Below are 25313 nucleotides of genomic sequence, written 5' to 3' on the forward strand. Positions count from 1 at the left end.
TAAATGGAAGCGGATGAAAAGCGTATACCAAGCCTATGATTATTCATTTTTGGTTGAAGTAAGCCTATAGGCCTACAATTCGAGTTTATGAAAAAAAATATTTAAAATTACTTATCCTGGCCCTCATGAGTCCAAGCAGAAGTGCCGCGCGCAATTAAAACGAAATTCAAGCGAAGAAGAATCAAATGGCTGCTATGCTTCAAACATGTATTTGCTTATATAGTTTGCCTCTGCATTTTACTCATTATATGTATATTTTTTTAATGTATTCATGTCTTCAGTCACTACATATAAGATTGTCACTTGGTTATGTAATTTATGCTATAGTATGAATATGCCTCAAGCATTGTTAATTTGTTTTGTATATTATTTCAATAAATGCAGAAAATCCTGCAAAAAAATGAAATAAAATAAATGTATGTACAAACTAAAAAAAAATATATAGGCCGTACAAAAACACTCTGGAAGTCAAGTTCATAATCCAACTTAATCTAAATCGAATTTACCATACAAAAATAACTTGGGCCCGGCTGCCCCCCCCCCCCCCTGTTTCTCTATTTTTCGCCGCTTTCTCTTCATCTCTTTCTCATTCCTCTAGCTCAAAATCTCCACCCTTTCACTTTTCCTCTCTCTGTATCTCATCCCCGTGGGGGGGGGCTACTCTATAGGAGACAGGGGCGACACCCCTTATGATATTTGAATAGAATACAGCAAGAATTCAGGAGGAAGAAGAATCATTGAAATTCTTATATGCATTAGTTATGAATTGCGCATCCGTTGTACTAAACTGAGAAAAAATTATAGCCTTCTTTCCGCCGAATAAATCGAAAATTGAATAAAGTACCCACAAACTAAAGAAAAAAGATATAGGCCGTACAAAAACGCTCTAGAAGTCAAGTCAAAACGCATTCTGATCTAAATCGAATTTACCATACAAAAATAACTTGGCCCGATTGCCCCCCCCCCCCCCTTTCTCTGTCAGTCTTCTCTCCCCGCTTTCTCTTCATCTCTTTCTCATTCGTCTAGCTCCAGGCTCCAAATCTCCACCCTTTCACTTTTAGTCTCTCTCTCTCTCTCTGTATCTCAGTCACACAGGGGCTGGTATAAAGACAGGGGCGACACCCTTATGATTTTTTTTAGAAATATAAAGGCAAACTACAGCAAGAATTGAGAAGGAACAAAAAGTATTTTAAAATATGCTTTAGTTATGGATCGCGCATACGTGGTACTAACTAAAATTATGTCATCTTTACATAGCCTTCTTTCCGCCGCCCCTCCCCCCCCCCCCCCTTATGAAACAAATGATGCTGCCTCGGAATTTTCATCACCATATCATCATATCCCATTTAAATTTCGTTCCAGCCCTACAAAATAGGTAGTCGACCTCGCCATGTAAAATCGAAGTCACTCTTGTTCAATAAACCCACTCTATCTCCAACACGAATGACCGACGTCATTGTAATCGATACTTGAATTGGTTGATCGATAGCCTCGACCCTGACAAATCATTAATTAACAGTTTTAGAAGCCACGGTACTTGGATAAGAGATATGACATCGTACAACATCTCCTGTGGAAGCCGTCATCTATTTCAAAACGGACGAAAATCTAAAAGATGAAAATTGATCGGTGTTAAGTTTGAGGACAGTGTCTGCATGCTATCAACTTTAAAATGAAAAATTATAGCGGTAAATATGAAGTAATCAACAATGAGTTTTTGGTCCTTAAAATTGTCAAAGAAAGAGAACACTTTGTGAGAGTAGGCCTATAGACTATAAATGTAAAATTCCAAAAAAGATGGATTTTATAGAGACTATAAACTATACTTGCACGGAAAGGTGGACTTATTTCGTGGCAATGGGCAGCCCACAACCAAAGGAAAAAAATGGTGCAAAATGTTTCGAGTCCAGTGAACAAAACAAATCTATTTTAAAGTAAATTTGTCAATGTTGTATCAAAATTGGCGTTTGTATGAAAAGTTTGTCCTGTCAAACCGTGAAATATCGAATTGAAGAAGATTCGATAAAACAAATGATGTTGAAAATGCAGCTTCAACCACAACATAACAATAATGTGAAAAAAAAATAATTGGGGGGCTGGGGGGGGCTGCTCTTGACTACAAGGAAACCGCCCCCCTACACAGAGAGATGGGCATCACATGTAACAGATCAGTAAGAGGGATAAAATAAAGTGCTTTACAACTCAGGCACAAGTGAGGGCGCTCTACCATTTCACTTTCAGTAGTTCATATTGTCACTGTGCTTGATCTGAAAATAAATAAATTAGTATTAGTTTAATAATTCATTTATGGTATGTATAGGTACTCCATGGCCTGGGCAGCCATTTCTTGGTAACTCGGAATCTATCCTTTCCCTCAAAATGTTACCCTAAATCAAGGCAGGGTATGGCCCTGTGATTATTCTCCATAGGCAGCCACCCGCCCCCCATTGATTCCGGTATAGGTGTTAAAATGGAAGCAAAATGACCTATATTTTGTATTTAAAAAAATTGTTTTGCTTGTCATATTCATAGGAACGGAAATAACCATTATTTTGTAGTGATTTTTTTTTAATTCTCTTTATGTCACAGCACCCCTCCCCCAAATAGAATTTTTGGAAACTTATAATTCTAGGAGTGATAGCCCGTTGGAATTTTGTGTGGACGGAAATTATGAACATTATAAGAGTTATAACCCTGTTTTTATCTTTATTCAAGCCATTTCAAGAAAAAATGTTAAATGTGCTTTAAAAGATACCCCCCCCCCCCTCCTCACCGCCCGACAAAGAATTAATCAATTAACAAAGGGGTAAAGTTCATTCAAATGATCCACTTGGTCGAGTCAACTCAATTCACTTTGAAACGTGGTTTAAGCACCGGCCCGATCTTAAGTATCCACTTCTATGTCGGAATACTTTCACCGATAAAGATGGCATCATTGATAAAATGTAAATTTCAAAATACCATATTACTTGTTTAATGACATTAGAGTACATTCCATACTTTGCATAAACTTGAAAAAAAACTTTTCTTTTTTATTATTAAAAAATTAAGTTAAAATGCTTTTGGATTGGTTAATACGCCACTAATCCTGACTTAACAGTAAAATTAAATCGCAGCTGAGACTCTTGAAAGCGACCGGTTGATGATCTCTTTGTGTGTGAAATGAATAAAAGCGCGCTTAAGCCATCGATATGAAAAGAGAAAGAAAATTGATTTAATCTCTGCCGCGTGCATGTAGTGTGGCGAGTGATTAATCCTGGGCAGATGTTCGGAAAGAAGCCCGATAAAAATAGAATCAAGCATGGTGAAAATACATAATTGATCAGATCAATTAATGCAGACTTGTCTTTTTGTGAGAGCAAAATGGATGGTGTAGCTTGCTTGGGGCAGTATTGCCGGGTCCAAGTTAAAGAAAATCCCCCAAAAGGCACTGAAAAATCCCAAAATTTTCAAATCACAAAACTTTCTGAAAAGGGGGAGCTATAGTATTATGGTCATTGTTAATGCGTTCCCGTTCACACCGCTGCAGATTTTATTTTATTATTTTTTTAGGTATCGATTCAATATGTACGTATATTGGCAACACTATATGTACAACTAAGTGTAGTTTACTGAATTCACCGGTTGCAATAGTAGGATGGGGATCGGGTGTCCCGTGTCCGGACACTTTATATTTTTGAAGCCTTCTTTTTCTGTCTTTGGATTGCACTAAAATTATGAATTGAATAGTTGTAATCATCGTCTATTTTGTTCTTTATAATATTTCCTAACATTTTGTACTAAAATTGATGAAACTTCGCTTGTAAGTTTTTCCAAATTACTTTCTAAAATTGATCGTCCGGACACACAACAACTGGGTATACAGTCGATAAATTAAATATATAGGCCCGTATTCTGAAGTCGGGTTTAACTTAAACTCAGGTAGTTGTGGTTTAAGTATGGGAAGCCATAAGTATCAACATTTGTATTAAATTTGTATTAAGTTTCTTATGTTTACTGTGCACTTTCCTGATTCATCGATGGTGAAGACATTTAGGACCTCTACTTCCTAAACAATTATGAATGATTTGAGAACCAAATGAGCTGAAGTATGATATCTCTAATGTTAGTGATTTATGTAACAATTGGCTATCCATACTTAAACCACAACTTTAAACCTGAGTTTAAGTTAAACCTGCTATCAGAATACGGGCCATTGAGTAGAATGAGTAGATCGTATAACATTATATTACTGAAAATAGCAAGTTTTATTGCTCCTCACCAAAACGTTCAAAAGTCCCCCGAACAAAAAATGCTTTTTTAGGCCTACCCCAATTTTTTTTTTTGCATCCCAAAGTCTTCTGAATATCCCCAAATTTGAAAATTTGGGGATGGAAATTCCTAAATGGCAACGCTGGCTTTGGGTATACCGCAAATAAAATTGAACAATATTTATATATTTTATGCAGTAATTTCTACAACCCTGTTTATAAGTTAATTTTATCGCTCAATCAACCGATGCCGAGTTCACTCGGCTAGGCTAGCTCAGAAAAGCCCTCTACCGGCAAAATACATTACATCAATTATCCGTGAAAATGGCTGCCAAGTTGGAACTTCAGAGAGTACAAATTTTGTGCTCTTGCAGTGCACGCTCTTCCATCACGCAACTTTATTTTTGCAAACACTGCTTGAAATTAAGATGCGGAAAATGTGTTTCCCATGAGGTGAGTGTCTCAGTTATTTTGTAATAGGGAGAGTATCAAATTACCAGATGGAAACGCCCGCAGCTCAGCAGCAAACAGCTGCATCCACAAAAAAATTAGTGTGGTCCCACTCACTGAAAAATAAAGAGGGTCGTTACAATCTACTCAATTATTCGAAGATTAATCATGAATTTCTTTAAAATTCCTCCAAAATTTCTATTGATATTGTTCCTTGACAGTTTCTTTGTGTAGACTACCCAAAATAGTATAAAATATTGTGAGCAACGACTGCAAGTTGAAAAATACGCCGTTTCAGCAGTAGAGGCGCACAGCCAATATTAGACACTCTCTCTAGGCGACACCGCAATACTTACCCGTGTTAAGAAACTGGGACTCCACTCACGCGCATTTGGGCCGCCCTAGCTTAGAACTAAGCTTTCTTTCCGTAAAAAAAAATTATTCTTATGATTAAATAAATATTAATACATGAATACTGTTAAATCGGTACTCACCGGTTCTCTTCTTGAATTTTCTGCCAATTTCCCACGCTGCTGGCTGCAATTCCGCGGTAAATTTCGTCGCCATAGAGAGCTGTTCATGCAACGTTATTTATAAATGGAGCGCCTTTACGAGAGTTGTTAATGCCGCGGAGAAATCGTTAGGCATTTTGGCCTGTGTTCAAGGCGTAGCTGTTCTATTTTTTTTTATAAAATTATGTGTGAGATCGAAATCTCAGCGAGTAAACACTCTTCCAATATGGAAGAGTGTATACTCGCTGTGATATGATCCCGATAGGGAGGCGCAACACCCCCACCCACATGGGCGCAAACCCCAGGGCCGGGGGACATGTCCCCTCACCCAAAATAGTAGGGGGCACATTATGAAATGTCCCCCTACTATTTTTGGTCATGTCGTTCAAATTCGAAATGTATTTTGGAAGAGACGATCTTACTTTTGGCATGCCCCCTTTTTTTGCTTGTTTGCTTGTCAAATTTCTTTTGGTCAAGATGACCTTCTTTAGAGGGTGATAAACCTTCTTTTTTTGTTTGTTTTTTGCTTGTCAAATTTTCCAGCCCCTGGTCCCCCTACCTTTGGGGAGAGATTTCCGCCCTTGCAAGTAGACATATACTCTTGATATTGTTTGCGAATCTGCACGGGCGTCGATCGAGGGCTGGGGATGAGGAAAAGCGGTGAGACGAGAAAAAAAATAGAACTTAGAAGGGGAAAGGCGACAGAAAAAAAGTGAACGAAAGAAAAATTAATGGAAAATAAAAGGGAAGAGTAAATAGGGAGAAATGTGATGGGTAAAATAAATTATGGGAAAAGAGGACAGAAAAAAAGTGAACGAAAGAAAAATTAATGGAAAATAAAAGGGAGGAGAAAATAGGAGAAATGTGATGGGTAAACAAAATTATGGGGAAAGATTCTGGACGCACTATTCATGATTTATCATGAAAAGGATAAGTTATTTATCCGCGAGCAGACACTTTTTGATATTGTGATCTGAAACTGGATAATGATTTAAATAGAGAACAATCTGCGTATCTGAATTAACGTGTGTTTTAGATTTCGACCTAGAATTTGGGTATTCTAAGTAACTTTCTTATCATGAAAATCAATAAAGAGAGCGCAAAGCGCGAGCTAAAAATATATGATATAACAAAGGGTGAATTTAAGCTCTGTAATGCAAACACTTTGTGGGAAAATTGTGAATTGTGATGGATCACAGTTAAAAAAGAGCTGATGTATTTTATTTTTATTACTTTGAGTTTTTACATAGGACCGGAACATGCTATGAGGGCATTATGTCATCATATGAAATTGATGACCATCTTCCTATTTCTCTCGCATGGGAGCGCGAAATGTGTTAATTTTATGGCCTGAAAACTGGACATTTAAAGCACTTTGTAATTATGCATAAGAGGCATTATATATCTATCAATGCGAGCAGAAATCGCGAGTCGAAGTTTTTGATAAACTGTCATCAAATTAGTTTGATTTAGAATTAATATTGGGATATACATAACCGACTAATCCAAATGCTATAGCGTGCGGCGCTAGCTGATACGTTTTAACAATCTGACCTGAATAGGGAACTTTTTGAGAACTTTATGGAATACAGGAAAATAATACGTACCTGAAAATTCAAATTTTGCGAGCGCGCAGCGCAAGCAGAAAATGATAATGTTCAGATGATATCACAGACATTTTTACAGAGCACTTTTTAAAAATCAATTTGTAAATGAAACAAAATAATGAAAGTTCAATTTCCCAGCTGAAATATGTTTTGTATAATGACTTCAAAGTTTGATTTTTCAAGCTCCATATTGAGCAAGATATGCAAATACCCTAAAAGACAATAAGGCGCGAAGCGCGAGCGAAAATTTTTTATCCTAACAAATAGATTTAAAAAAAAATTATTTTCAGAGTCTTCCCCTAATGTTATTTCATTTAATCATGTTCCTCCTCTTATGTTTGCCTTTCTTCTTTTTTCCTCTCTTTTCCCTTCCTTTTCTTTTTTCCTTTCTTTTTTTTTCTTTTTTTGCTCCGCCAATAGGGGGGCCCGGGCCCCTCGGCCCCCTGGATCCGCCTATGTTAGCGGTTGTAGGTATAAATCGCGCTCTAACGCTCTAAAACTGTGTTCTTTATCAAAAAGCTGTCTTTCATATTCATTTTGTTCGCAAAAGAATATAAAGTTAATTTCAATCATTGTATATAGTTATCCTGTTTATGATAAAAATACTTAGAAATTGGGTTAGGTTAGGGTTATCAAATTATCAGGGCAGAAAATATATATTTTTTTCTCATTTTGCGCGTCGAGCTGGCACTATTTGATCTGTGTTATTATGTTTTTGATGACATTCATTGTATTCACAACAATAATTATTAAACATTGCGCACGCGCCGTGCGCCGCATGAATTATGTAGATCAGGTGAATAACTTACCGCTACACACGAGCAGTTGCTCTATATATTCTATGTAATATAATATATAGAGCAACTGCCCATTTTTAATGGTCCATAATATACCCACTTTCTTCTTTTTTTGGAACGAGTATGAATTTATCTACTGATATACTGAATGTACAATAAAAGTCATTATCATGTATTTCTTGGCATTTCATTTACTTTTTTTACCATAATTATATCACACAGCTGTTCGCATAGGCCTACGCCGTCACAAATAACAAAACAAAATCTCACTTTTTTCTTTTTTTGGTGGGGGATAGATTTTCCATACGCATACGTACAATTTTTCAAATTATTTTTTTCTGCTATTTTCATAATAAACTTTAAATGATTTCGCCTTTGCACTATTATTTTTTTAAAGACAAAATTACATCATCATCATATCATCGTCACCAACTTCATTCTCATCTTTATCACCACTACCACCATCATTATTATCATCATCATCATCATCATCACCGCCACCATCACCACCACTATCATCTTCACCAAGATAAATCCTGCTTTTTTCCTTCCTATTTTCCTCTTTTTAGAGGGCACACCACCACGCCCCTTACTGGATATCCGCCTCTAACGTTTGTTGTTGTATATAAGTTGGCGGATGCCTCATGAAATGAAATAATATAAAATAAGGAAAGGGAAACTAATTAGAAAAAGGACTGAGGAGAAGAAAAAAGAAAGCCAAACAAACAAGAAAAAACAATATCAAAATTTTGTTGTAAAGTCTTCTACGTCAGTTTAATAATTATGTTTTCAATGAAATGAGAACATAAAAAAATGAAACAAGTAAGATGGGCTATACATCGTAGCAAAGAAATAGAGGGAAGCTCCGAGACAATAAAAAGGGTGAGAAAAAGAAAAGACTTTGAAATACTCACAACACGAGCATAATAAAAAAAATTGGAATAAGCAAGGACAAGTAGCTGAGGGACACCCCCCCCCCCCTCTCTCTCTAGTTATTTATGTATCAAACTCGCATACACAAGAATTTCTTACTAATCAAAATATTGCGAGCAAAAAGCACGAGCTGACATTTTTTTAAATATTCAAAACTGATAGAGAGACACATTTTAAACAATTCATGAATCATAATAATTATACAACTAGCTTACCAATCGAATCATTCGATTGCGACAAATGATCTGAGAATTAATGCTTTTAGGAATTCATTAAATTAAAGCAAAGTATCTCAACATTAAAATAATTAAGGCGGGCGCAAGGTATCAGCTACTACACCAATAATTTTTTTTTTGACATTTGAAGTATTTTCGGTAATCATGAAAAAGATCGGATATTTCATGAAAGCTCAAATCCCGAAGAGCGGAATATTTTTATTAATTGACTTTTTAAAAAAATGTTCTAAGCCCCATTTAATATTTGATTATAAGTCGATGCATTAAAAGCTGAAAAAATAAAGTATTTTGTGTTCCTCTATCATAATTGTCTTTCTCTTTAACCCTGGTTCTTTTTTTCTGGGGGAAGCATTTTGGTTAAAAAAAGAGAAAAAAGATAATTGCTGGCTTGTGGACGCCCGGTGTGGACGGTGGTAGGGACACCCCCCCCCCGTAGTTACGCCAATATGGGACCAAATGATCCTAAATGTCCGAGGCGAAACTTGTGCAATCAAACGTTATTTCTGAATAAATTAAAGCTTGCGCTGTTCAACTTCAATCTCTTTCAGCTAAATTTGCGATGAACGCTGCGTTATGAAATATATAATTATCAACATCTGGCGAAAAGAATAACCGACCGATCACCTGACGAGAACGCGTATACGTGATCTGCATATCAGGTCCGATCGAGAGTCAGAAGTGAAGGACAACTGCCAAGAAAATCAGGAAAAAGTCGTCAAAATGTAAGTTCCCCTTCATTTCTTTCAATTTTTTGTTACTTACTGAAGCATTAATGTATCATTAAAGCAAAATTTCAACAAAAGCCTCAAATTTAGCTAGTACTTTTGTTGAAATTACAATAAATTTAGATCCACATAAATCTCTAACCCAATTTTAGCACTGATGTCGCCTATGAGGTCCATACATGTAATGTTTGGACCTCATTGGTACTAGGAGTGATATTAGAGACTGTCTCCAATGTGGGAAATTATCTCCAATATCAGAGACTTTTGTAAAGAATTTGGGTATCCAATTTCAGAGACAGTCTCCAGTTTTGGAGACTAATTTCCTTTGTTTACATTTGCGGCAAAAGGATTACCTTGGCGGCAAATAAAAATGTGATAAGCAGATTCCTCATGACAAATTAGCCCTTTTCACCGTCTACTTTAAAAATTCACCGTCTACTTTTGTTTTGATACAGATTTTTGTTGTCAATCACACACAAAACAAATGGGCTTCTGACCTCAGTGAGACAAAATTTTGGGTGGAAAAAATCATGCTTTTGTTGGTGTTGTTTCTTTTGTCCTTTTGCAAAGCAAGTCTCCAATGTGGGAGATTGTCTCCCCTATTGGAGAGAGTCTCCCATATTGGCCGTGCGCCTCTACTGTTCAGGGGAATTTAACATTTTCTGAAGGTACGATAATACGCCAGTGGCGGACTGTACCAGCCTGGAAGAAGAAGAAGAAGAATTTTCTCAGACTTGGCTCTAACCTTAGAGTCTAGTTACACAGACGGAAGAGGTGCTATTGTAGTTTCAAGCAAATTTCCCCACCAGAAATTGTTCACAAAACTCATGGCAACTGGCAAGCCTCTCACTCTCAGTCACATGACATTTCGATGTCGCTTTTCCAAATATCCCCGGGGGGGCCACTTACATTGACGAGTGGATACCATGCGCGACCAAAAAAACACGTAAAAAGGATGTCTTTTTCACGATGGGGCACGTTACGTACGTAACGTGATAAGGGTATCAAAAACACAAAAATAAGGGAAAAAGGGTATCTATTTCGCTAGGAAAATTACGTGTTTAGGGTCGAATTTGCGGGGATGATAAAACAAAATTAAAATGTTTTATAAAGGATGTCCTTTTTGCCCAAACACTTCGTGTTTAGAGTCCGATTTGCGCGAGGTGTAGAAGGTGGGGTCGTACTAAACCAAATAAGGTAAAGCCGACGACCGAAGGACCCGTAACAATAAAACATTCCTGTACTTGTTTAGGGGTTCATTTCAGGGAACATTTGCCAAGAGTATTGTTTTGTTACCAATACTTGTTAAGGGTAGGGTTTCACTCGCCAATACTTGTTAAGGGGTGCATTTCCAGAATATGGAAATTACGTGTTTAGGGTGCTTTTCGAGACCCCATGGTCGCGCATGGTATCCACTCGTGAATGGAAGTGGCCCCCCCCCCCCGGTCAAATATCGCAATCGGGAGGAACGGCCGTACTTTGCTTCAAATCTCATTCTCAACATCATCGTTCAAATCCTCAGACATTGATTTTGCTTGGCTTCGCTGTAATTCTGATATGGATTGAAGGTAGGGTCCAAATTATGCGAACTGCCACAGCCGAATCTTTTGGTTTGCCAACTTCAGTCATATCAACATTTCGGCGATGCCAAATGTGATGTCTGACTTAGCCTTGGAGACTCCGTGATAATACTTTTTAATGATTTTGATATTTTCATTTGATCACGAAGCCTTAGTTGAATCCCCTCCCATATACCAGTACATAGAAGAGACACTTATGAACAAAGATGGATTGCCCTAGGAAATCTATCTTTGAAGATAGAAATCACATAAATTTTTGTGATTTTACTAATCTATACACCTTCATACGCCTAATGCGTATGAATGTGCAAAAAATATCTTAAGAAAAAGGTTAAAAATGAGAGGTTTCTTACCAGACTGATCTTGTGTAGATTCCTCGATCCATTGGTATACACCGTACATACAATAGGCTTGACCCTTGAACCGCTTATGTATGACGTACCTTCGATTAGCAATGTTATAAAATGCCGTTTTGAAGAACAATTTATAGATCAAAATTATTGTTTAACAAATGATAAAATCTAATACGTGATTATAAATTATTATAAAAATTATTTTTAAACAAATTTCAAGTTTCATTATTTGTTAAATAATAATTTTTATCAATAAATTTGTTCTTCAAATCGGCATTTTGTAACATTGCTTTTCGAAGCTACGTACATGTATGTCAAAAGAAGGGGGGTGCATTTGTAGAAAGTCAGCACCTGTGGTAACACACAAATGCACACAGTGATTGTGACAAGTCTGTTGCAGGGTAAACTTGGTTTATTTTCATTTGGTGCAATGCCACTTCATGCAATTGCCGATTGGTCTACCATCAGTTCGTCCAATATTAAAATGGTCTACTTTCCATTTCGTCGACTTACCAATTTGTCTAATAACCAGTTGGTCCTAAAGCCATTTAGTCCATATACCATTGGTGTAATTAGACCAAGTGTTAATTGGGCAAAATGAATGAAAATAAAACAAATACTAGACCAACTGGTTACATGTATGAGACAAAATGGTCATAGACGAACAGGTGATTAGACAAGGTGATGATTGAACCAAATGGTTGTTAGACAAAATGTTGATGGACGGAATGGCATTAGACTAAATGAAGGTACATGTAGACCATGTGGTGAGTAGACTAGTTGGCAGTGGACGAATTGGCAATTTACCGAAATGTTTGTGATTTTATTTTTTTTTCTTTTAGTTACAGTCTTTTTAAAATAACATGAGGTATTGTTTCATTTTTGCTTTGTCATCTTGTTTCTGATGTAGCTAGAACACTTCAGTCTAAGAAGGGAGAGGATGCCGTGAAGCTTAGACAAATTCTCTGCAAATTATATCCTGACCAAAAAAAGATTGATTTTCAGTCTACACAACAACTTTCTTGCCCTAATTAAAGTTTTTAAAATGAAATACCACTGTCTATCATGTTTTTTTTCATTCATGATGCTATTACTATTGTTTTGTTGTTTTATTTTGCCTTTTTTTTCATTCATACTGTAATAATTGTGCCCAATAGAAAAGAGGATCTGCTCTATTAAAGGTTATTGAAATTTAAGATGCAATAGTCCAATGACATGATAAAATGTTTCCATGTAGTATCCTCCAACATTTCACTTGTCTTTGATATCCACACATGTAATCCCAGGTGGATTCCCACTACTGCCCAAACTGTCTTGAGAACATGCCATCGGCCGAGGCCAAGGCCAAGAAGAACCGCTGCGGGAACTGTCTGGACTGCCCCTGCTGCCAGCACACCCTGTCCCATCGGGCCACCAGCGTGGCCGTTCCAGACCCCAGAGATCCCACCAAGACCACCACCAAGAAGGCCTATTACCTGGCCTGTGGACTCTGCAGGTGGAGCTCCAGGGATGCTGGGATGCCGGATAAAGATTCTGGTAAGCTTCTGGTTGCATGTCCACTTCAAGGTGTATTGCCTACATGCTTTCATTTATTTTGTCAATTGATGCAACATGTGGAATAAAAAAAGGCAGTCTGGAAAAATTACAGCGTAATTTCCAAGGCCCTCCAGGTAGATTTACCTTGATGGATGATCTAAGAAAATTCATCTCAACTATCTTTTTCAACCAGGTTCTCATGTGGTGGGACATACCAATTTTCTCTAGTGATATAAAAATTGCCAATTTGAACCCACAATTTAGTCATTTTATTTATTCAATTTATTTATTTTCTTGGGGGGAGGGGGGCTCCAAGGAAGAAAAATTAAGTACATGTGAATATCAGCCCCTCTAACTATGTCGCCTTTTCTTTTTTTCTCAGTGATAGGTGATATTGACTTGCAAATCTGGCCAGTGACAACATTAAGTAGCATTTTTTAAGCAATGTAAATCTTCTTGGAGGTGAAAAAATCTGTGGATACTGTTATTCCAACTCTTTCCTTTTTTTCAAAAATAATTTATTGTATTTCTTTCAACTTCGAGATGAAAATTATGTGCATCTGTTTTCTTCTCTTCCATACCACTAGCAAGCGGACCTTGGTTGGAGCCTGAGAACACTGGAGCGAGAAGGGTAAGTTGGTTGTGATCTTAAAGACATCTACTGTGAGTTCACGGCCCCTTCTTACAAAGAGTTACGATTAAACCGATCAACCTCAACTGGAAAGAAATCCATCAATGTCATAAATTTTGTCTGCATAGCAGACAAACTAAAAGGGGCTGCTTTTTCAGCGGTGGGGTCGTCAACATTGAAATCGTAACCAAGATTCAGTTTTTAAGAAAAATGGAATGTGAACATTGTTGGCATTTGTTGATAGGGATGATATATCAAATCCCAAAGTATGCAATATCAAATTGCCAAATATGCAATATCGAATTCCCAAAGTGGCAATTTCAAATTCCCAAATATGTCATATTTTAACTCCCATATATGCACAATCAAATATTGCAAATGAGCATCAAGCACATGTCCTCGATAGAGCACAGTTGCTAGATTTTTGCGATCTAGAGCTAGAACTTTTCTGTAATATGATGTTGAAATGGTCAGATATATTGTTATTTTTCCAGTAACAGGAGTGTAAACTTTTGTCTGGATAAGTAGCCTTCTGCTCTGTCCTCCCTTACTGCAAATTGTGGAGGTTCCTGTGGAAAAATTTCCTGAACTTTCTGTAGCCATCAGAGCATCCAAGGGGATCCAGGATGCCAGTGACATCCGAGAAACCACTAATTTCCAGCCCTGTAGAATTCCAAAATTTTTACACAAAATAGATGGCATCCACAGTGTCGATGGCCATGTTACAGAAATCCACACTTGCTAATTTTTTCCTCACAGATTAATGATTTGTCAGACTACTACCACCAGCTGGCCAAGCAGGAGAAGATGGAGAGGGAGCATAAGAAGTTCACCAGGAGACGAGCCTACTTCAGGCTCCAGGAGAAGTACCTGTCACCTGGAGCCGGCAGGAGGAGGAGCAGTGCGCTCCTCTCATCTTTCACTGGATTGGCGTGAGTGGTTTAGAATTATGATCTATATTTTAGCAATGCATTAGTGTTCTTTGTAGTATGCCTGTGCAGTATGAGAGTGTACTGTTATTCTGACAAATTATACTGTATATTAGTAATTATTAGTGTTATTATTATTGTTACATGATGAAATGTTTCATGAAACATTGCTTGAGAGCCACTGATTTTGCTTTGACAATTAGAGCCAAAACCCATAAGTCATATTTTCCACAACATAAATGAGTGAATTTGGACACACAAAAAAGTATCCCTTTAAATGTCCCATATGTAACATGTGGCTTCAGTTTTTAACTACAGTACATGTAGAGCTTATCATTACTTGCAGTTTATGTTTTTGATTCATGACATGAAACTTGCCTGTGATTGAGTTCAGTTAGTGTGACTTAAATCACACTGAGTAAGAATTTTTTAGATGAAGTACTTTTGGGGAACTTTTAACTGGAAATATTTTTTTTTAGATTGTGTGTATTTCCTACTTGTAAAATATTAGTGTCAATGCCATTTCTCATGGTATTTAACAGGATTATACTTCTCAATCACCATGATGGTGTTCAATACTATCAAAGTCCCTTTTTCCAGTTTTCAGGTGGGTGTTTCATAAAGCTGTTCGTAAAGTTATGAACAACCTTACGCACGACTGGAATCTGTTCTTAGGTCATAAATCAATTACATAGGGATATCGCATACTACAAGAAAGGATCACCAGTCGTGTGGAAAGTCATTTGTATCTTATGAACAGCTTTATGAAACACCCACCGGGTCAGCAAATCCTCAGAAATGTCCCGTATGTAACACAGAAATTCTAAGACTTGCCCATACATGCATTTGAATACACAGAGCATCTTGGTCGAGCAAATTTTTTTACACTAAAGAAAAAAGGGGAAAATGAGTAAATAATTTTTGTCATTTTCATCAGACTGAAAAACGAGCAAGCAGACATCATTCCTGTAGAACCTTCCGTGGCATCCGAAGAAGTAGATGCTCTTCCAAACAAGATACTCACGCAGCCGGTTGTGTTGGAGAAGAGTAAGTAGGGTTCATAAATCATGCAGGGATAACAATACACACTGGGAGCTTTGAGCGATAGTCAGAAGCTATGTAAAATTTGGATGGGATAATCTCCAGAGGTGTGAGAGTTTAGATTTTTAGCTGATGTATGATTTTTTTTTTATTTTGATTTTCAGCTTATTTTTGGCTTTCCTCTGTACAAATAGTACGTGAGCACTTTCTATTTCAGACTTTTTCAACACTCTTCAGCTTTTTTTCTGATCTTTTCATTTGTGAACACTTACACCCCTGATTCTCCATTGAAACCTTATTCACATGCTGAAACATGGATATATATGCGATAATGAATGGCCTTATTAATGTCATCTTCAAGCAAATTGCTGGCTAAGTGCCTCCGCTTGCATGACTGGTGATCCTATCTTTTGCTAAATCAGATACTTCAACACCCTCCTGTTGTGATATGATGGCAGTGAATTTTCTATAATTTTAATCAAATCTCAATGTATAATAAAATTTGCATTCCCATCTTTGTTCACAATAAGAATTTTATCTTAAACGATCGGAAATCAGCTTAAAGGTCAAGTCCACCTCAGAAAAATGTTGATTTGAATCAAGAGAGAAAAATCAGACAAGCACAATACTGAAAATTTCATCAAAATCGGATGTAAAATAAGAAAGTTATGACATTTCAAAGTTTCGCTTATTTTCAACAAAATAGTTATATGAACGAGCCAGTTACATCCAAATGAGAGAGTCGATGATGTCACTCACTCACTATTTCTTTTGTTTTTAATTGTTTGAATTAAACAATATTTCAATATTACGAATTTGACGATTAGGACCTCCTTGCCTGAAGCACAAAATGTTGAAATAATGGAATTCCACGTGTTCAGGGAGGAATGAATCTTCATCTCACATGACAGTGACGAAAAAATAGAAATATTTCATATAATACAATACAAAAGAAATAGTGAGTGAGTGATGTCATCAGTTCTCTCATTTCCATACCAACCGAGATGTGCATATAACTGTTTTGTGAAATGAAGCGAAACTTAAGAATGCCATAACTTTCTTATTTTACATCCGATTTTGATGAAATTTTCAGTGTTATGCTTGTTAAATTTTTCTCTTTTTATTCAAATCAAGAATTTGTTGGGGTGGACTTGTCCTTTAAGCTGATCAGGGCTCCGTAACACAAAGATTAGCGATCAATCGCTAAATCGACTGACCAATCAATATCAATGTTACAAGCGCATTCTGTTTAAAATACTGACCAGGGACCAATCGGTGTGGTTCTTTCATATTTGCAATTCATCGCAAACCTTTGTGTTATAATAATGATAATAATATAGATTATTTCTAAAGCGCCAAATCCACATTGATTATGTGCTCAAGGCGCTGAAATATACTTGGTATATCATTATTACCCCGGCTTTAGCTGAGCGGCCATGTAGGCGCTAAAGCATTCAAGGAATAAATCCTACCGGGTACCCATTCACCTCACCTGGGTCGAGTGCAGCACAATGTGGATTGATTTCTTGCTGAAGGAAATTACGCCATGGCTGGGATTCGAACCCACGACCCTTCTGCTTCAAAGTCCAAAGACTAATCCACTGGGCCACAACGCTCCAGAATACGGAGAATATGGAGCCCAGAATACAAATTACCGAGTCTTATCATCATAGTTCGCAGGCACAGACCTTTGGTTTCAGCAGTTCTCATAGTGCATGATGCAGAGTCTGAAGTAGTGGGACTAGATTCACTATGTACTGTGGCTGCCAGACAGATTTCAGTGTCTAGTCTTCATTCTAGACATGGTGTAATTGGTGTGTAACTGTCCAATTTGAGTCTGTGCTTACAGACTAATCATATCTGTGGAGTCAATAGTCCCACATAAAATTATTTGTAAGTAACAAACACATTCATTGTCACCCGGAGAGTATATGTACAACATTTATTAATTAATACTGTTATCTTATTTTTTTTCTCTGTCTCTACATGATTATGAAATATCCAACAATATGTATATATATATATAAATATTTTTTCCCCCAAGTTTGCACAATCAAACAGCGACTAAATCACCCAGACCATAACTGTGTAGCCGTAGAACAGATGTATCCGAGGCATAAGCATCTGCTCATCAAACGTTCCCAGAGATGTAGGGTGAGTATACAAAAAATACAATGTATAGCATTGGTTAAATTTTAATCAAGGCCGTCTTGGGGTACTTAGGTATAAACTTTTGCAATTATTTCAAGGCAGAATCGTGCTTTTCTGAAGTGTGGAAAGTTAAGTTACACATGTACATTGATGTGTTTTTTTTTCTCTTCAGGTTCTGGTTGCAAAAATGCAAATGGTATTTGGTGGGTATGTTTGAACATCTGGTGATCAAAGAGATTCATCGGCATTTTACAAAAAGAAGGCATTTCATTTGTCAAATAGCAGATTTCAGGCTTGTTCAGGAAGGCGAAAACTGCCGAAAACTTCTGTCATTGTCAATAACGAGTGAGGCTTCAAAAAGAGGGATAAAAACATGCCAAGCAAGGTTGCATTATTTTACATTTTGAGAGTAAAATAGCTGTGGCCCAATAAAGATGAATTTTGAAAAAAAGTGTGATGTACTCATTTTCTGCTGAGCATTTTGGCGAAAATCTCTTGAGATATTGTTAAATAAGACCATTCACTGCCTTTAATCTTGTCATGTTTAGCCATTGTCTTACATGTATAAAGAGTTGTGATAGGTTCAAATCAAACTAACTCTGCGATTGATCTAAAGTTCTTCGTAATTAAGGTCATAATTTAGTTTAGATCAATTTATTTTCTATTCTTTCATTTCAGGAATGCGAACATAACCTGAGCAAACCGGAGTTTAACCCATCTTCGATCAAATTTAAGATACAGCTAGTTGCCATGTAAGAATTTATTTTTTACAAGTTTGTACTATTCATTTTGGCAATTATCAAAACTTTACTTAAGATAGATCAATGCTTGCCTCATATGCACATTATGTATACACATATTTTATGATTTGGTATTAAATGCAGATCTATTGGCTGACTGAATAGGTGTCTAAATAGGGAAGGAATGATATTGCAATTTCCAAAATTGTTGAGATCAGTCAAATTTTGTCGAAGTCGACCAGATTCCCAAGAGCTTTAACCCTTTGAACCCAATAGCCTGATATTCTGGCCTCACAGTGAAATTGCAAATACCCAAGAGGCAGGAATACCAGTCAGAAGCCATGTGGCTTGACAAACATGGGTTCTAAATGTCAAGTGATCTTTAAAAATGATGTCCTCTTTCTAGTAAGTTTAAGATTAATCAATTGATAATTTTGATAATTTCAGTCCAGATAAGTAATGATTTTGGAAGGTTTTAGCATAAAACATGGAGAAAATATACAATTCTACTGAGGAGGCTCGTGTGACATGTGAGATAATATTCGGCGAGTCACTTGATGACTGTGGGGAAGCTATTGATGAATCTTACTTCAGTGAAAGCAGTGATTTTGAGGATAAAACAGACACTAATAATCATATTTTGTCTGTAGACTAGGGCTACAAGAAGATAAACAAGTTCAGCTGGGCCCGTTACCAGGCGGGGTAAGAATGCCGCTGGGGCCAGAATCATGGGATTTTGTGAATGTGGGAGATACGTTCAAGTCATTCAGGGTTTAGGTCACAACTTCCCCAAATAGCTCAAGGTTCAAAGGATTGTCTTTGTGCAGATTCGGTTGTAGTTCTAATGAATCCGTAATATCCCATTCTCTCTTGTGTAGCCAACACATCCCTGATGTGCGTATCTTCCTGGTACCCAACCTGCACTACGGCAAGGAGAGTATCGTCACCCTGATGGTCAGTAACCCTCACGAGAAGAAAATGGCCGTCCGGTTTGAAGGTTTGAATCCAAAGGACTGCGACGAGACACAGGCTACTGCCCAGGTTTGTTGATGATATGTTGTCGGTATTATACCAAAATAATGTGTTGACTTTGTATGATAATAGTGCCCCTTTGGTATAACCCTGATGTGCTATTGCAGTACAGTTCCATATGTTTTGCCCCCTTCAAAGTGATATCTTTTCTTTTTTTTTTTTAGTGCCTTGAAAAAAAATAGGAATGCACAAGATATCTGCAATCGTGAAATTCTAAGTTTTACAAGAACACAACACTAGATCCCCGTGGATAGGGTATGGGTTAGGGCAGTCGATGGACGACACTTTTTTGGTTGACTTTGCCCAATGCCTGGCAGCTCATCCGTGTGTAACCAGTGTCTAAATATTTTATGTTGCTGTGCAACAAATTTTTATATCTCCATGAGTGAAGTATTCAATTTCTATATTTTGTGTTGGATTTCGTACCTGACTAATGAAATATTATAGGAAGGAATCAGCATAAGAAAGAAAATTAACTGACACTTCATTTTGTCTATTCACAATGATAGACGATACAGGCTGTTTTGGTGAAATTGAAGCTTTAGTCAGGATTTCATAACATATCAGCCATTTTTTCTCTCTTTTCTGATGATATGATATATCCCCAGGTCATCCCTCCTGAAGATGAGCTAGTGCTTGGACCCAAGGACCCAACAGCTGAATTTGATGACAATATGGCTGATATTCAAAATGATAATTTTAATGACAACTCTGAGTAAGTGAACTATTTACCATATTATTTTGTGTTCAGTGAGAAATGGTGATCACCATTGGGAAATGTAATGCAGGGCATATTGTAGAGTCACTAACCATTATAATGCAGTTTTTGTTACATAAAAAAAATGTGAACAAACAAGTAAGAAAGGGCATCCAATCATTAGAAATTCAGGGCAAAAAAGAGGAAAAGTAAAAACAAGGATGGATAAGAGCAACTTCCAAAAAGGTGCTATGAGAATCGTAAAGAATAATTGTAATCAGATATTTTATTGAAAGATTCAAGAGATGTATATCATAAGTTTTATTTTTATGTATATTATCAGTTTGGATGTTTTTTCGAGGAAGGCTCTTCCACAAAGTGGGGCATGTTTAAGCAAAGGATCTATCCCCTGAGAACTTTAACCTTCGGGAATTACAATAGCTCAATATGTTGAGGAGCATAGTTTTTTTGTTGGGGTGAACTATAATAGGATGTGGGCACCTACAGCAGTTGTCTTTATTTAATGCCTATTTCAGTCAGATACATGTACCATCTTCAACCCAACTTGGTCTATGGATAATGTAATTTCACTCCTAATTTTCTACACAAAAGATGTGCCATGCCGTAATGCCCACTTCTTTTACTTTACCTATTTCAATTGGTCACCACCTTCAACACCGGTTGTTGCTGGCTTACCTTAATTTGATTTATGTCTTATTTTTCTACTCCATAGATACGTGCAATTTCGCAAAGCCCACAAGCTTGGTGTGCTCTTCAAGGTCGTTCCACAAAGAGCAACAGGCAATGTGGTGGTAAGTTGACCTTCAAGATGTAGTCACACCAATGATACTGACATCTAATTCAATCAATCATTTGTCATCAGCAAAATTGTGATCAAGAATATTTGCTACGAAAATATGACGGGTCCGCACGTATGAAGAGGTACTAAAATGTACAAATTCATGGCCGTGAAGAGGAAAGGAAATAAGTTGGGTCGAGAGAACTGTTTTGTATGAATACTTCTAATATTTAAAGTAAAAGACATATGCAAGTGCTGAAATGCATAGGGAAGGCGGGGTAAGTTGAGCATAGGGGCAAGTTGAGCCACCAGCCCCAGGCCAATAATGAATGAGTCAGACATTGTGGTGGTGTCATGTATTGATAACCCATAGCATAACCCCTAACCCCACCACATTGTTTTCAACTTTGAAACAAAAAGTAGTTTTTAGAGGGAAAAATGTGAATTTCAGCCAAAAAAGTGCTGAAATACATACTCTTGTGTGCACTACAATGAGCAACCTTCATGTTGAGGAGCTTTATATTTGGGAATATGTTACCAGCCACTGTAAAACCCACATTTAAGGTCGCCCAAAATGAATTATGACATTTTCATTGAGCTTGAAAAAGCACATCCTACGCTTTAAAGTATTATATGATTTTGTAAAAAAAAATGATCAACAATGACTCTCACATGTTTGGGATTCACTCAATTTTGCAATCTTGGTGAAACTTCCAAGCAGTCCGCAAAAAATGGTGTTGAAGAAATTTTTTAATCTTGTCTTTTATTCAACTCAACGACTCCAATATTGGCAGAATGTTCTCAAAATTTATTCATATTTTTACCTTTTAATTCTGACATTTGTTTTTTTTCCATAGATTGTGTTTGATCTGAAGTACCTGTACAAGAACACTGCCCCAGCGCTCAACAGCTCCCAGGATGAGTCCAGCTATCCTTCGGCCATCTGGCTAGAACACGAGGTCACCATCGATCTCGGTCCTCTGGTCAGCGAATAGAAGAATGAGAGTCCAGTGGGTCATTGCAAGAAACTTGTGATCAACAGCGAATCAATCGCACATCCTAAAGTCAAGCGCAAGTCCTTTGATTACAGTAAAAATATTGTGTTCAATTACATCTCAACTTTCACGGAATGCCCCATTACATCTGCTTGGCAATTGAATGTTGAGTTTTCTTGTGATGCCACATAGGGGGGCTTCAAGTAGATAAGTGCTACGAATCGCTTTAATATTCCAATTTTGTGTAGTATTCAATGCCTTCCCCCATTGCTTGGATAATACAAGAATAGCGTTCATAAGTTCCCAGGTTCGGACAAGCTATTCTTCGGCTTTCTGGCTGGAACACAAGTTGCCAATGAGGTTACCTGTGGCACCAGTAAGGATGACCACTCGAAATCTTTTGACTGTTACTGGATGCATTAAATAAAGCTTTCATTGTATATTGTGCTGTAAAATAAAGGCATCACATCTTGCCAGTTATATATATGATAGGTATGTGACAAATGTGATAGTAAAAATGTATATAATATAACTACATGTATCTATATATTTATTTTTCTGTGCTGGCAACTTAACTATACCCATACTTATAGCTGCATGTGCAACAGTGTTCTTTCAATGACCTTTACAAAGCTTGTATATAAAGCAAGGGACATTGCAATGCAAGAATATTGCAATCGATTTCATGCCACTTTTAGTTCTCACAATCAGTTACAAACTCGCAATTCATTAATATGCAAGTTAAGAATATTAGGTCTAAGGATCAAATACCATAGTTTAATTGATATGAATGTATTTATGAAATATGAAAAAATTAGTATAATTTAGATTAATCTATTAATCATAACAATTTGCAATGATTTTTGCAAGTATGTAAATTTCTTGCAACATCTGCATATGTGTTTAGAGTGTCGCTCAAGTTTTATGCTTTACACACAAATTCTCTTACAATGAACCTGCTGTGTGTAGTTTGAAAACTCACAACATGGCTTCTGTGTTAGAACAGTTTGAATTGTGTTCAGTAATTCATAAACTATCAAAATACTTATCATTTATGTTGCAGTCACATTAACCCCATGGCGGCCATGCGGCAAGTGGAAAACATTTGTTTTATCCAGTTTTATCCAAACCGCCTATATGTAGCCTGTACAAAAAAATGTTGAAATAGCTGTTTTCGACTCGCCGTACGACCGCCGTAGGGGAAATTTGACTGCGCCATTATTGTTCATGTGGAATCAGTTATTTTGGACTTTTCCCTCGGCATTGCAGAATGAAATTACATGATTACCAACATTTGTTGTATGCAGTGATTGCTTTTGAGCAATTACTGAACAGCTGTATACCCAAAGTTGAAGGTTTCTCAAAGAAGAGTATAATGTCTATGTCTCTTTACTGTGATTTGCAGTTTATCATAATGTGCTAAAAGCCTAAAGTGTTGTACATGTAAGTGTTTGTTTTTTGCAAAGGATATAATGAGGGTGATTTATGGGCTATGTGTTTGGAGACTGAGTTATAATGATATGATGTTTTCTTTCTTCTGAGTTTTTTTTGTTTAGAAATAATGACATCGTTTTGTCATGATTTTGTGAATCTATGATATATTATTCACAAATGAATAATTGACATGCATTATGATTTGAAGCTGTTTGTTTTTTAGGGAGAATATTTTGAAAACCTATCCATTATTGCATATTGCCAATGCAAAACGATTTTTTTTAAAGAAAGAAAAAAGAAAATGTATAATTTTATTTCATTTCCTTGGTTTGCTAAATATGAGAAACTTATAGTTGTCAATTCAAAAAGGTAGTTTCAATATAATTGTACCATGGTACCAAAGCCATTTATTATAAGTGTATTTCATCATGTACACTACATTAAGTCTAATTATAAATGTGTGCTTTTGGCAAAGGATGCTAAATTCATACTTCATTGAAGCGTGATGATACAAGAAATCTGCATAATCCACGGTGCAATTGAAACCACCTATGTGAATTTGGGCTACTTTTCGTTTATTCATATTCGTGCAAAATCATTATTATATTATGTACACATATTTCCATTCCAGAGAATATGGTTTGTTCGGATAGAAGAAATTGTTTAGTGTATTAATGCATGTGAAAACATCTTGTCCTTTATGTAAGAAATAATAAAAAGTAAAGCAGTAAATATGGATCCTTTTCCTTCAAGATTTCTCATTTTTAATTGATTAGGAGATATCGGTACCAGGAAAACAGTGATGATTAAAATTTGGAATACGTGTATGATATTAAGAGAGAAGCGATAATGAACATGGCAATGATGATGATGATGAAGATGATGATGATGATGACGATTATGATGATGGTGATAATTATATTATAAAAATTATAAAAGCTGTGAGAGAGCGAGCAAAAATTTTAACCCGTCTTAATACAAATGTCTAATCTGTGATAGATGTAGACATACTCAGAAAATGATGCAATTTTCATCCTTTCTTTCCTTTTCTTTCTTGTTTTTCCCTTTTTTGCGTTCATGGTCATACAAATTTAGGGGGTCCATACACCCAACCCACCCCCCCCCCCATATGTGCACCACAGTAGGCTATGAGTAGATTCATACAGGGGCAGCGGAAGCTGGGGGTGGGGCTTCAGCCCCCACTTTTTCCAAAACTGTGTCCAAAAACGTAAAAATGACCATATGATTGTGACTTTTTGCTTGGTCAGCCCCCCCCCCCTCACTTTGAAAACCGTTCTGCAGCCCCTGTCATAAAAACCTGAATGATTCCATTCTGGGCGTATCCGATCCACTTAAAGAAAACGACCCAATTAGTCCTCACGTGAATTCGGGTCAACAAACATATTTACGTGCCGAACTTCACCTGCTTTCTCACAGTTGATAATTTAATGGCAAGGACAGCTCGAGTGAGGGGGGTGACGAGATGGTAGCGGTAAGTTAGGGAATCTTGCCATTGCTGCCGTACTTTGGCAAAAGGAAGCAAGTTACAAAAATATCATTTGTTGTAAATGAGCAATGTGTGCTGGTCATTTACATAAGTGTCGATGGAATTTAACAGCATATTTTCATCAATATCTTTCCATAGAACGATCATTTCTTCCTCAAATTTTGCCTGAATGTGCAATATACAAAGGGTGTTTCAGAAACAACAATAACTCAAATTTGCTTCCTTTTGCCAAAGTTGGGCAGACTGCATTAGTCATGACAACACTAAAATAAAATAACAAAGCAAGTTATCAAATAATGATGATAATAATAATAATCACAATAATAATAATCATTATAATAATCATTACAATGATAATAATAATAATCAATATGTTAA

General features: G+C 36.7%; 1 protein-coding gene across 1 annotated transcript; it reads left to right on the plus strand.

Moving 5' to 3' along the window:
- The first annotated feature begins 4549 nt into the window (after positions 1–4549).
- LOC121432051 (dynactin subunit 4-like) lies at positions 4550–24166 on the plus strand. Its single transcript, XM_041629873.1, has 11 exons — positions 4550–4703; positions 12730–12979; positions 13567–13610; positions 14370–14542; positions 15477–15586; positions 17625–17734; positions 18410–18483; positions 19350–19512; positions 20112–20218; positions 20934–21012; positions 21857–24166. Exons 1-11 carry the CDS (start codon positions 4575–4577, stop codon positions 21992–21994), a joined length of 1377 nt encoding a protein of 458 aa, XP_041485807.1. The 5' UTR covers positions 4550–4574; the 3' UTR covers positions 21995–24166.
- Positions 24167–25313: the final 1147 nt, after the last annotated feature.

This window comes from Lytechinus variegatus, chromosome 18 (genome assembly GCF_018143015.1).
Source record: "Lytechinus variegatus isolate NC3 chromosome 18, Lvar_3.0, whole genome shotgun sequence".
Lineage (NCBI taxonomy): Eukaryota > Metazoa > Echinodermata > Echinoidea > Temnopleuroida > Toxopneustidae > Lytechinus > Lytechinus variegatus.